This window comes from Cladophialophora carrionii (assembly GCF_000365165.1).
Source record: "Cladophialophora carrionii CBS 160.54 unplaced genomic scaffold supercont1.4, whole genome shotgun sequence".
NCBI classification, from domain to species: Eukaryota; Fungi; Ascomycota; class Eurotiomycetes; order Chaetothyriales; family Herpotrichiellaceae; genus Cladophialophora; species Cladophialophora carrionii.
In genome coordinates, this window is record NW_008481829.1 from 2569106 (window position 1) to 2582770 (window position 13665).

Consider the following 13665-nt stretch of genomic DNA (forward strand, 5'->3'; position numbering starts at 1 on the left):
TATCAGGTGAGTTACAGTAACGAGCGAGTGAATTGAGAGCCACCAAGGGAGCAGCAAGAGACGACGTGTGCCGCCGGCCAAAAACTTTGTTGACCTCCGTTTTGCAGATTGCAGAGCATTATGTCATGAGCCGTGAGCTCAAGGCTCTTGGGTCTCAACAAGTCTGACCCTGTCACCCTGTGTGTGTGTGGGGGCGACGCGGACGCACTCGTTGATCGTCGGCTACGCCTGCAGTGTTCAGTGTTTACTGGGTCCAGCATGACGCGTCTCGATCCCTGAGATTCGTACTTAAGACTCTAGAATCTCGCCCAGACAGACGAGTACCGAGTATGGAGCACAACCTAGCCGTGGTACCTCATACAATTTCTTGCAACGGCCACGATATCAGGCTTTCTTCATCACCACTGATAGTATGCAACCGGTGACTAGGTACTCGTGCTCTGTACAGAACATAGCCTAATACCGTGCTTGTCCTCTGTTACTCTGTGATCATAGCCTATTACTGTACCTCGTACTCTGCCCTATGTGTACTCCATACTGTAATACAGTACTCTGCAGTCACCGCTCAGTCTGACCTGCCGTCTAAATCTCCAGAGTCGGAAAGGGCGCCGACGGGTTTCAATATCATGGCCCCCAGCGACTATCGTTCACCTCACGGCTCACGAGGCTATGCCTCCTCAGTCTTCATCGGCGCAGGATCTTGCATAGCCGGAGCGCGGTATCTTGAGTTGGTGCACCGGCTGCGAGACTGAGGTACAGTTCCACAGTACGTACGTGATAAACCGGAGGGTCCTCGACATTTCTACCTTATCTGCCTTAGAAACCTCGTACCACTGGCGGACATCAGCAGCAGCACGCAACATGTTTTATGCGTGCCACTGCTCGCAGCGCCTTCCTGGGCCAGAGCCCCTCATTTCGGGATTTTCATCACTTTCCCTCCGCCACCAGTGCGTCCCTCCGCCATGGGGGCAGGTGTGGTACTTTAGCTACAAACCTCCCAGACGCCCAATCGCCCTACACTTTCGCCGGCATTCCTGATAATGCACAGATATTTCCTTCGCTCCTTCTCCTTCTCGCTTTCATTCACGCCATCATCCGGCAAGCTGTCATCTCGCCATCCTTCCAGAAGTCGTTGTACCCAGATCCCACCAATGGCCGCGCCCCGACCTTCAGCCAGATTATACCCACCACTGGTGACAAACCCAATCAAATCATGGGCATCCGGGCAAGGAGGATGTTTATCCCACTCGGTAGGCTGCTCGAAGGGATTAATCAGTAGATCCTCCATTCCGTCTATGCCAGGAGCAGGCACGTCCAGCGGATTCTCTTCATCCCCACCATTTCCCGACTCTGACATCGTCTCCTCCCGCCCGACGTTCCTGACCTTCTTCCTGCTGTCTTCTTTGTTTCTGCCCATCTTCTGCTTCGGTGGCGGAGGCATCTGCTTTGGGATCTCGCCATCGCCTCGCCCGAAGGCGCTGTCGGGACCCCACTTCTCGACAATCTCCGGAGGTGCCTTCTTGGGCAGAACGTTGATCTTTGCGAGGGATTCACGTGGGTAAGTTGCTTGGCGGCGGGGGATGTTGGATTTGTTGTTTTTGATTTTCGACAGAGGTCTACTCTGGGACGACGACTGCATTCCCAGCGCTAGCCAGCGTGAGCGAAGGTCACGAGCTCGAATTACTGGGCTCGAGGAGCTCGATAAGTCTGACGAGCACGTGGTCGGGAGAGGTTGGGCTGGCGGTGGGCCATCAGAAGGCCAGCTTTGCGGCTCCGAGTCCTGTGAGACTTCCCCGTTCGTGGCTCGCAAACATGGCAGAGAAGCTGCCTCTGGTTTCGGAATTGATGGCAGTCGGTAAATGCGTGCTGCTGGGGACGGAGTACCTTTGTCGAGCAGCATAACCCGGACAGTCATCACTGTTGGATGTTGTGATGAAGTCATGATTGACGGGTTCTTCAGTATCGCAGTGCTTTGGGCGGGAGAAAGGTGTGTGTATCTGCACGGTGACACCGGATTTGACAGCTTTTCGGGCTCTCCCTCGCTCTCGGGGCTAGATGTGTTGCGTCGACGAGCCCGCTTTTCTGCCTCAGCTTCTTTAGCCTCGGCAGCTTTTCTTTGTCGCTGTGTCAGAAGTTGCGGTGGATCGTGCTCTTTGGGAACTCCATCATTATGCTGAGAGGAGGGAGCGACTTCAGTGGTGAGAGCCTCGTTCGTGTCACTGAAGAGATATTCCCAATCACAAGCCCACCCTCTTCCCATCTCGCCACGCCGGCCTAGTCCCAGATCAAGCCTCTCCCATGCAATCCGATGTTTTGGAGGTCGTCGAATCCACGCATCGAATCGCTTTTCGCTTTCACTCCGTTCCCATGCTTTGCCCGCCGCGGTGCCCGGGTGATCTCCCGGGAACCATGGCGTCTTCCGCTCAAACGACATCTGTTGTTGCTGATTCATGCCCCCAAATCGCGGGGTGCCGCCGGAGGAGAGGGGATAGTACATCAGAGACCGCCAAACAGGATCGACGCAACTCCAGGGAAGAAGGACGGTCCATGTGCCTTGGTAGTTCTTGTTAGTGCTGTTCTCTGTCCGCGACGCAAGTAGGATGACTGGTATCCTGGGGTCTTTGGCTGTGATTGACGGTGCTTGCCCTGGTGGTGCTAGCGCTCGTCGACGATTGATCGCTTTCTGTGATGGTAAGGAGTTGCTTATCAGCCAGCGCGTCTTGTGTGAAAGCAGTGACGAGGATGGAAGTGTCTTATCAAACGGCCACGACACAATAAGTTCGTCAAGATGACTTGACCCGGAGCTTTGGGGTATCTCAATCTGCTTCGGCGGATGGTTCAGCCTCGGGTCGACGAGATGAAAAGAAAGCATAGCGTTATGGGGAAGAATGCTGGGATTGTTGACGCCTGCAAGTCGCGTCCACAACGATCCGCTCGACTCTTCTGTTCGCACATGTGCTGGAAAAGGACGAAGCACACCGAGCAACGCTTCAGTCGAGCCTGGCCCCTGGATGTCGATACTTCCGATTTCGAAGCGGAGATCTTCGATCAAGACTTGCGGCTTCTGCATCTTCGCGACCTTTAAAAGCTCTTGCCAGAACTGAAGGAAGGCAGAAGGGTGGATGCGGATCACAATCCGGTGATCGAGTTTCGTCTTGCGCTTCTTTTTGCCATCTCTTGCAATTTCGACTTGCGCGTTGCTCCCCACAGGCTGACCCCGGTTCTCTTGCTCTATTTCCATCTGACTTTCTGCCAAACCAGACTGGGCCTGGGCATCGTTTCCAAGGCCCTTAAGGTCCTCCGGTTTTGCAGATTTTGGGTTTTCTTCCCGATCTTGCTCCGGTGGGAACCAGATGACCTTCACCGGTGCGATGAGCTGCTTCGCTTGATCCCGTTCGGAAACCCAACCGCAAGCAAACCTTGTGCCGTTCTTCCACTTCTTCTGCAGGGACCGCGAAACTCCCAGCGGAGAAAAGCTTAGTGCCTTGAGCATGCTATCCAAGGCGTTCTCTGTTCCCCAGCAAGCGACCGTGCACATGTAGCTAGTATCCCAAGCTATGCAGCCCTGCGTGCCAGCTGCTCGATGACTTGGTCTGTAACTCTTCTCCGTGGGGCTCAACGGTATGGCCATTCTCCATAGCGGCTCCGTTGGCCGGGTCATGTGAGCACGCTTTGTGTGCCAGAGATGGGTGGGTAGCCATGTCTTGTTGACCTGCCGTTTCTTGTACTTTGTCGAGGCTTTGGGGAATGCGGACAGTGTGTTCTTCTTCAGGCGAGGCACACGTGAAGTTAGCACATGTCTATCAGGTTCTGGTTGCTGAGCATTGGCTTTGGCTTCCTTCTTCTTCTGCCGGACTGTCTTGCGCCTCTGATTCAGTCGCTTCAAAGTTCGAGCAGTGTCGAGTCTAATTCTCAACTTTCGAGAGGGAGTACGCGTTCGCTTGGTCACCGTAGGCGTGTTGTCTTCTTTCATCTATCACCCTCCTGGTCAGCAAAGGTCAGTACACCTCGTCTCGTGCTACGGCTATGTGGCACAAACCTCACGTTCCGCCCTCTTCCGCAATCGTCGAGGTACCTTCTTCGCGTTATGGCTGGCAGTCCTCCTTCGCATGTGTCTTGGAACCTGTTGAAATGCTCTTGTACTCAGAGACTTCTTTGCATTCCGCATGCTCTTCTCCAGAGCCGCGATTTCGAACTCTCTCGCCTTGATGAAGGACGGGATATTGAGTTCCCCCATCGCAGAAACAGCGGCATCAGGCCGCTGCACAGAGATCGCACGCGCATCATGATATTTCTGTCGCTTGCGTGAGTCTGACGAGGGCATAGGCTTGTTGAAGCCTAGCTTACGCTTTTGCCCGGCTTGCTGTGTTGGGGGACCCATGGCCTGAAATGCCGGATCGCGAGGCAACAAGTCGCGGTGCGCGTTGAATTCATGCTTCTCGATCACCACTGGAAATTTATTGGGAAATTGACGTCATTTCAAACTACGGGGAAGCAAAGGGATAATCACGCGTGGTACTCGACAGCAGTCACACAGTCCACGTGCTGTTATTGAAAGGAAGACAGATACTCCTGCTATCGTACATCGTTTGGCACCCACACAGTCTTAGACGGCCCAATTTACAGTATGTACTGGAGAGATGTCTAGTGTAAGTATCGACGGCAGCGTAGAAATTGCATCGGGTTCGTATATGCGCTATCGTGGGAGGGTTGTTGTCCCAGGAGTTGTTCCGCCAGACACTGCGAGAACCTGGCAGCAAGATCGCAATCAAATCAAGACGTCCCCAGACAGGGGGTGCCGGGTTTGAGCCGCCCGGACATGCACAACGTAAGAGGAAGTGATGTTCTTGTCCCGGTCTCGAGCATCCAAAGGTTACCGAACTGGAAAGGGAGGACTTTAGCGACTCCATCCAGATCCGCATTGAAGCCACCTTTCTGTGCGACAGCGAATGCTCAGCCTTTTCATTTCACCGCACTGTCCTATCGTCACAGAACGTCAAGGCATGCCAAGGCCAACAAACTCATCAGTGCATCATCATCAGAGTGATATGTGTATGACCTAGGGAGATGCATTCGCCACTGGTGCTGGTCTCTTGCCTAAGGTGAGCTTGCGATAGGCGACAGCTCCATGGTAAGTCCTTCCTGGGACAGGGTTATCGAGCACGACTACCTCCAGATCATCAGTGGATTGACCATCTTGACTGCCGAAAGCAGTGGTTGCATCAGGGATAAGATTGCCTAAGTATATAATGTCGCGGGCGTAAGAGAAACGTGGCGTGTCTAGGCCCGAAAAGGATCCGAAATGATCAATGCTTGTACCACTGAACTTGCTTTCTATACAGTCAGCACGCGGAGGTCTGCGGCCACAGACGTTCAGCATTTCACTCGCTCCAGGTGAGGCCGATGTTCTCTTGGAGTTTCTTCTGGCCTCACCGCCGCGCCTTCGCTATCGTTGACTCTATGCGGGAGCGTATAGCGAGGCTGCGTGCCTGACGGAGAGTCCGGTATGTGTTGCGAGATGCGACTTCAGGGCCCTAATAGGGAACACTATGGTCGGAGTTGTTGTGGTTGAGAAGGGGGGTTGTCGGCCCTGCGGTCATTCCAACTAGGCTTAACCAAGCGTCACTACGCGTGCATTATCCCAGGATGCGACATCTTCAGCCCAAGTTAGCCAGTGATAGGAGTACTTTTGCGAGGGAAAATGCCGGTTGCCCGTAGGCTGAAATCGGAGGAGCATAACATGATGGTATTTTCGAGGATGAAAGGTATTAAAATACCGGGCGACACAGGTCAGCCGCCTTCGAGTATCGAGTAGTGTCGTCGCGATTAATCGTGTGTACACCGTTCTGTACACTAGCGCGACCAGTCGTAACCGCAAATGGATGCCACGGGGTAAGTGCAGGTCCGAGTAAGTCAGATGGCGGGCATATATCGCGATCTTGACCGTGGGCGATACGAACGGAGGCGGTAGTCAATGCAAATATGTACTGTAGCAATGGGGACCCGCGTAATAATCTACCAAGAAAGCGAAGAGAGGTATTAACTGTGCAGGGATTAGTGCTGCCTGAGCTCACTAAGACAGCGCCCAGTGGAGAGAATTTCGATGACTAAGGAGAACACTTTCCCCCAAAGGTCTTAATTCGCTCCACAAAGAAGGGCTTCGAGGCACCGGCTCTTCAGCGCTATCTCTTTTCTGTTTCGGCCCCTCCTCGTGATTCTCCGATCATCAGCCTCAACGACTTGGAAGCCAGAAGTACTGGGTGCAGAGGGTATAAACTGCTGAGCGCAGTGTGCAGAGCCCTTTATTGGATTGCCAATCGGGTTTCTGCCAGACGGGAAGTCAGCGCTCAGGCTGCCTCGTACTCCCTTGATGTTGTGCTTCATCACCGACCAATTCTATTGTAGTTGCGAGTGTGATTTTCGTTATTCCAGGTTTGCCGCGGCAAGTGCCCTATTGCAGACACATGGCTGGACTCGCATGCAATAGAGCTGCAACGGTCGGCAGGTGAGGCGCAATCGCTTCTTCGGGGCCGACTTCGCTCTAGTAATCCGAAGGAAGGCCATACGCAGCGCTGTGTGAACGCCGTCCGCTGTGAAGGCGAGAGCTACTGTATCCACGGTCACAGCGGTTTTCGAAAAGGCTGTATCTGTCTCGGGTTCCAGGGACAGTCCTTCAGGTACTTTGGAGAGCACGCTTGTGCAGACCGATTGGCTGTCACAGTCCCATCGCGCCGATGGTGGGTTGGTGGTGTATCGCCTACACTATTACTAAAGAAGGGTGGATGCCCGGACATGTAACAGTCACACCAATCGCGCATACTGCTGCATACTCTCCGTCTTATGTAAACAGCGCTCATCTGCAGCTGAGATTGACCCCAATACAACAGTCACAGTCTGTCTCAAGAGATAAGGATATGATGAGTCCCTCGACAGCACGATCAGTTGTCAGTATTCGCAGCGCACCCACCTCGTCTACTCCGGCATCAAATCCTGAGACCTACACAACACGGCACGAGCAAATTGGCCGGGACCAGCACGCCTTGACAGAATCCCGCAGTGACGCCGACATCTCCCAACAAGGGACGAATCGAGCGATGGATTATTTCGCCGCTGCTCACCGTGACTCCCATCACTCGACACCGGAGGCCAATTCATCGAGTTCGAGTTCTCCTGATGTGAGTCCCAACGCCCGCGTTGCGTGCGCACTGAGATACCCCGGGACGGACGACCATCTTATTGGCGTCTTATCTGGCGACCATTTCACACGCACGGGGACTAACCACAAGCCCCGAATAGAACATGAACGACCGTCTCCGCTTCGGTAGCGTTGCTCCTGGCATTTTCCCTCCCGATCAGATATGGGACCCTGTAGACCTGTCGTCTCTCGATGCCATCACCGACTTTGACGACGAATCCTTTCGCCAACCAAGCCACCCTTCTTCAACAGATGCCGAGCACACAACTGTCCCGCCATCAAAAATGGTGAGCTCCTACCCTAACGCCCACTTGATCCTGCATTTCTCGTTTCCTTTGATCGGCTCCTCTGTCCAAGCCCGGTCCAGCCCAGAGCACTCCTGATTCTGCAACGTTCCCAATCACCCGATCACGATTACGGTGATCCGATACTAATCTGACTGACAGAGACGAAGAGCCCAGAACCGCGCCTCGCAACGTGCCTTTCGCGAACGCAAAGAACGCCACGTCAAGGGTCTGGAAACACAACTCGAACTGCTCAACGAGAAACACCAGGATCTTCTGTGCAGCTATAACAAGCAATCTGACATTATGATGAAGCTGAACGGAAAGATTGAGCAATTGACGGCAGATTTAAAAGCACTGAAAGCGCCAGCCGCGACAGCAACGACGATGCCGCCGCCGCCGCCGCCGCTTGCAGACGCTCAGTATCTCGGGGGCGGAGGGCCGGAAAGGCAACGAGAGAGGCTGCATGCCGGTAGGAGCGGACGCCTGAGCGGACCAGAGAAGTTCGATGCGTTTTCGTTCACGAGTCAGCCCTCAATACCCTCAGTGCTGTATGATGGCTATCATTTAGGATCGGACGGCAGGATTGTCAACACGGCGGACGCGCCAAATCTAGCCATTGGTGGCACGGTAGTCAGGACTATGCAGTTACCGGATTTCGAGGATCTGTTGCGGACGCCCTGAGGGCCATTTTGCCATGATCTTGGGACGAGCAACATTGATACTGGGACTTTGTAGCCTACGTGATTCTCATGAGCGGAACATGCCACGATATCCGCAAGATACGATTTCAATTCTGATATGGCCTCGGCGATGGCGCACAATCTGGGTCAAGGATATAGGTGGTCGACTGTTTTCTATGTCTATTGCGTTTATATCGCCACCATCAACAGCCAGCCCCAACAGAGGTGCTAGCGTGGCTCGAGCTGATTCATCATCGCATCATCATGCAGCGCCGCGTTCACAGGAATGAAGCCACCCACGAACTCATCCCACTTGGTGGAGCGAATTGCATGGCATGCCTGGGCCAATTTGACTCGCTGCGACGGATTGTGTGGACCGTCGTCATAGAACCGGTCATAGTTTGGAAAGGACGGCTTGTGCTCCGGAAACCTAGTGCATGCATTACGTTAGCCCGCTCTCGATCTCAAACGCCGTGACAATCGGAACAGTTGGTTGTTCATGTAAGCATGGAGACTGGAACAGGGGGAGATGTGGTGTTCTAAACACCCGCATGAGAAAGGAACAGGATCCTAGGGCAGGTCTGTCTTCGAAGCTGTGTGTCCTTCCCAAACGACCACACCCCAAATGCAAGGCTCCGTATCCATCGCGAGTGCGCTGGGCTGCGGCTGGGACTCGCCAGTCATCGCCAGACCAGGAAAGTCCAGCGCACAAATCACATTCCCATCTCTGTAACCACAGCCGCCGAGTGTTGGATCCCAGGAACGAGCCAAAAAGGGCAAGACTCACCGTAACATCCCGACCAGGTTCCTTTTCCGCGTATACGATCTTCCCGTGGTCTATGACGATGGCGTATCGAGCCGTGCGCTCGCCCAGTGTCCAGCCAATCGACTTGGAGAATTTCGTTTCGGGGTCGGAGAGGAATAGCTGTACAACAGAGAGTCGTCAGTGAAGCCCCTCCAGGTATGATATGGTGATGGGGGGCGTAAATAGCAGAATTCCACCTCGTATGTCTTTCGTAGACGAATAATAAGCCATGGCCGGGGTTTGACTTTCTGTCTCGCGTAGAAATTCTTGTTCTCCCCTTTCGTACTCGCCGCAGCCACGACAAGTGGAGAAGAATAATTGACTCACAATCTCGTCCTTGATACCATTCGCCTTGCCCCAGGCACTCATCACAAAGGCGTCATTGTATGCGAGGACAGCCACGACATCCACGCTCTTGCCCTTCAGTTCCTGCAAGGCCTGGATGTACCCAGGCAGATGTCTCACCGAGCAACCGGGTGTAAAGGCGCCCGGGACGGCGAAGAGCACAACTTTCTTATCAGCCCACTCCTTGCTTGCGTTGTAGTTCTGGGGGATGCCGCAGGAGGTTATGTCGGCGGATTCGGGGGTATAAGGGATGTATCTGCAGGCACGGGGCACGAGAAGTCAGTAGATGTATGCAAGTTGCGGACACGAAAGCGTGGATAAGGTTGAGAGTCGAAGCGTACGAGAAGACAACATTGTCTGGGAATTGGTCACCCTCCTTGAGCCCGGCCATGCTCAGATGTTAGACGATTCCTGATAAGTAATAAATCGACAAGTATATAGATGCGTCACGGTCTCCGCGTCGAAAGCCTTTACCCGAAGCACTTCCAAGGTGAACAAAGGATGGGTTCGAACGTCTACAATGCACGCTTCCTGAACGATTCTTGCTTACTTTTCCTTCATGTACAATACGAGGTACCGTTTACCCCTCAACCGCAAAATAAACAGTGGAAAGCCGCGGCCACTTGTGGCTCAATCTGGCCCCACTATGTGCCCCGCGATGGCACAATTGACGGAGACTTCGGTGAAACTCTTTTCCGTCTTCCGAGATTCTGGATCCTTGCGAGCAGCGCACGAGACATTAAAACTCGCTGCTGTTGTCATATCATGCTGCTGCTTTCACCTTGTTCTCATCTGCGCAAAGCGGCAGGGGCGATATGCTGGACAGCATTGCTCCACACGGCCAAAAATCTGCAAGCATCCATCGGCCGCCTTTAGGACGGCTCAATGAAATTGCTGGTCTCGAGTCTTGTCGAGGTTAGACTCCTCACTGGCTCTGGTAGTGGCAACGCGTAATCGATCTGACTGGCTCATTTGGGGCATAGTAAAAGCGTCCCTGATTTATGGCTGATGGATTCCGGAAAGCGTTGGACCTGGTTTTGACTCCTACTGAGAAACCCAGTATAGCTGTTGTTGCTGCTCCTGGAAGGTCTCCATCACCCTCAGCAGTGTGGAGGGGACGAACTGCGAGGCACTATTTGTCATGCTGCTTTTCGAGAGACTCCTCATTCGACTTGTGTGTCAGAATGTGCCGACAATAGCAGCTGGTGATTGGCCATTGTCACAAGGCTGGGTTAATTGCAGGATGACCTTGCATCTCGGCCGGCAGCAGGAAGGTAAACTGAATAGATTGCAAGCCAGATGCATGCAGGAGCGGGATCAACGGCTCAAGCATCCTTCAGCCGACAGTGTGCTTCACAATGGCTGGGGAATCCAATGGGTCTCCTGAAAGTATAATAGACCTGCTTGAGAATGTGATCGAGAGGCTTCGGTAAAATCTTTCAAAGGTCTTACTGGGAAGAGTCTTCCTTCCAGCTTCAGCGTCGACTCAATACCTCAGACCATTCCCTTCGGCACACCTCTGAGCCCGTGCCATCAACACCCGAAACCAGCGAAAATGGCATCCCTCAAGCCTCCTTTCAACGCTCAGACCGCACACGAGAAGGTCAAATTCGCGCAGAAGATGTGGAATACCCAGAATCCAGCGCAGGTGTCAAACGGATACACTAGCGACTGCATTTGGCGCAACCGCGACTTCTTCTTCCGCGGCACACCCAAGATCCAGGAGTTTCTCACCAAGAAGTGGGAGAAGGAGGCTTCCTACCGGCTGAGAAAAGAACTGTTTGCCTTCACCGATGATAAGATCGCCGTGCAATTCTGGTATGAGTATCAGGACCGACACGACAATATGAAGTGGAAAAGGTGTTACGGATTGGAAGACTGGACGTTTGATCGTGAAAGTGGGAAGATGAGGAAGAGAATGATGAGTGGAAATGACATACTCTTGGGTAAGGACGGTGATGGCGTTGCTGTCGCCGAAGAGGGCATCGAGGGAAGGTGGTTCGTTGACGGAATCGATGTTGAGGATGACAGCGTCACGGCCAAGATCACTGAAGCTCACTGGTAGCACCTCTGGCTGATAACAATGTTTGAAGGTCAAAAGGTTCCTGTCAAGGCTGTATTAAAGCGACTTTCTTAGGTTCAACATGATGGACAAGCCAAGCATGGGAAGGGCGGCCCGATAAAACAGGTTCCAAAGCACGCCAACTGTTCTTCGAGGGCCGGTTGTCGATGATATTTCAGGAAACAAGTCGGGCAAAGGGTGCATACCTGGTAGTCATCTGAAATTTAACCTGCCTCATACCCGTGTCCAGGTTCGCAGCTCACTCGGTGAGTCCAATACCAGCCAGAACTCCACGCTAGCACCGGCCAGTTCCATTTGTGAAGCGTTTCATTTGTTAATTCAATGGCAGGTGTCTCAGAGGCTCCTTCCGGAAGATTGAGCCTTCTCCGGTGCAGGTAGACATTCATCACCAGGCTCGGGCGCATTTCCCTCAGGCCCAACAAGTGCCCATCTTGTTTGCATCTAGCTCACGCTCAAGCAAGACACGGGCAGAGATCTTGCCGTCGGGCGCCGCGAACCCAAAGGAAGTTCCACAATTCGGTAGTCCAGGGACTCCGAGCAGGAAATGTGGTCCAGCTGGGATTTCCCATCAGTCGTCTGATAGTTCAATGTAGGGTGATCTTCTACAGTATTCATATCCTCACATGGGACAGGAGAGAAGGTTATATAGGGCCATCATGGATCGCCTAGTCAGACTGTTTGATGAAATCTCGATGAAAGTGAGGAGCGAGGAAGCCAGAGGGGAAGTTGGGGATTGGCCATTTCGGGTTGCACCCTGAATGTCAAATGTTGTGACACACCCCGAACGTTCTTCGACAAGTCACTCTGTGATTTCCTCATTAAAGCCCACACTTCTTAGAGCGCCCACTGTCAGGAGTTCTCCCGAAGCATGATCAGAATCTGCTGGTCATGGACGGAGATGTGGCCGTGGAGCCTGAGGTGGACTCTTTCAGTCTGATTCTTCCGCTCCCTTATAGAGTCGCCATCATAATAGTTCTCGGTAAGCGTTGATGCGGACAACAAAGGCAGTTCGTCGTTACTGATGCGCCATAGGCATATGGGCTTGGGGACTGAACCTGCACTATCTACACCTCATCAAGATTGTGAGCTGAGCGGCCATCTCATGCCAAGTGGGCGTTGAATTGACCTCGTGCGCAGGACGTCCCAGCCTTGATCCGTTACCCTCCTCGTCAAGTTGCGCATCACCACTACTCGGCCTACCGGCTAGCGACCGCCCTCAGTATCCCGCTCGTCTCCTCAATCCTTCTGTACTGGGCTATCACTCGGGGTGACAAGCATGCGGTCCTCCAATGGCAGATCCTGCCCCAGTCCTATCTTCTCCTCCTGGTCGTCTGTTTCCTCGTGCCGCTAAGACGCATGTCGCTCTCAGGCCGGCAGCGCTTTTTGAGCATATTAAAGAGAATCAGTCTTGGTGGACTGGCGGAAGTACAAGATGGAAAGTTCGGAGATATCCTGCTGGCAGACGTCCTTACGAGTTATGCAAAGGTGATGGGGGACTTGTTCGTTTCAACATGCATGCTGTTCGATAGGAAGACCACTAGCACTGCGAAACCCAACCGAGCGTGTGGCGGGGTGTTCTTGGTGCCCTTGATCATCGCTGTACCCAGTATGATCCGGCTTCGACAGTGTCTGATCGAGTATTTCCGGGTGCGGAAGCATCCAACGGCGGCCTCGGGCTGGGGCGGGCAACATTTAGCCAATGCGCTCAAATACTCCAGTGCATTTCCGGTCATCATCTTGAGTGCTTTGCAACGAGGCTACGAACCAAACAAATTCCACATGAGCGAGGCGGGACTGTTTAGGCTATGGTGAGCACAATCTTTTCGCACGCGTGGATGTTCTAACAATGAGCAGGCTGTTGTTTGTGTTTCTCAATTCATTCTATTCCTTTTACTGGGACGTGGCAAAGGACTGGGACCTGTCGCTTTTCTCGTCGAGTCACGAGAGAAATGACCCCGGACACCCCTGGGGTTTGCGCCGTTACCGCTACTTCCACGTCAAAGAGCTGTACTATATTGCCATCTTGATAGATTTTCTCCTACGGTGTACCTGGAGTTTCAAGCTCTCTCCGCATCTGGATCACTTCAATGATCTAGAGGGTGGGATCTTTTTGATGGAGCTGTTGGAAGTTGTGAGACGTTGGATGTGGATTTTCATCCGAGTCGAGACAGAGTGGGTGAGGAACAACAAGGGCCCGGCCCCCGATGATATTCTCCTGGGAGAGTTTGGGGGCAAGATAGATGAAGATTGAGTGAGAGCAATGTGAAACT

General features: G+C 53.2%; 5 protein-coding genes across 5 annotated transcripts; 3 read left to right on the top strand and 2 right to left on the bottom strand.

The window, feature by feature from the left end:
* Window positions 1-982: 982 nt before the first annotated feature.
* G647_05583 (uncharacterized protein) lies at window positions 983-4381 on the bottom strand (the record flags this gene model as incomplete). The annotated part of the gene is made up of 2 exons (XM_008729910.1): window positions 983-3973; window positions 4040-4381. 2 exons carry the CDS (start codon window positions 4379-4381, stop codon window positions 983-985), a joined length of 3333 nt encoding a protein of 1110 aa, XP_008728132.1.
* Window positions 4382-7299: 2918 nt separating this feature from the next.
* G647_05584 (uncharacterized protein) lies at window positions 7300-8163 on the top strand (the record flags this gene model as incomplete). The annotated part of the gene is made up of 2 exons (XM_008729911.1): window positions 7300-7482; window positions 7642-8163. 2 exons carry the CDS (start codon window positions 7300-7302, stop codon window positions 8161-8163), a joined length of 705 nt encoding a protein of 234 aa, XP_008728133.1.
* A 942-nt stretch (window positions 8164-9105) lies between these two features.
* G647_05585 (uncharacterized protein) lies at window positions 9106-9703 on the bottom strand (the record flags this gene model as incomplete). The annotated part of the gene is made up of 2 exons (XM_008729912.1): window positions 9106-9568; window positions 9654-9703. 2 exons carry the CDS (start codon window positions 9701-9703, stop codon window positions 9106-9108), a joined length of 513 nt encoding a protein of 170 aa, XP_008728134.1.
* Window positions 9704-10867: 1164 nt separating this feature from the next.
* On the top strand, window positions 10868-11377 carry G647_05586 (uncharacterized protein; the record flags this gene model as incomplete). The annotated part of the gene is made up of 1 exon (XM_008729913.1): window positions 10868-11377. The coding sequence occupies one exon, from the start codon at window positions 10868-10870 to the stop codon at window positions 11375-11377; it is 510 nt and encodes a 169-aa protein (XP_008728135.1).
* Window positions 11378-12283: 906 nt separating this feature from the next.
* On the top strand, window positions 12284-13646 carry G647_05587 (uncharacterized protein; the record flags this gene model as incomplete). Its single annotated transcript, XM_008729914.1, has 4 exons — window positions 12284-12374; window positions 12428-12477; window positions 12533-13203; window positions 13250-13646. The coding sequence occupies 4 exons, from the start codon at window positions 12284-12286 to the stop codon at window positions 13644-13646; spliced, it is 1209 nt and encodes a 402-aa protein (XP_008728136.1).
* Window positions 13647-13665: the final 19 nt, after the last annotated feature.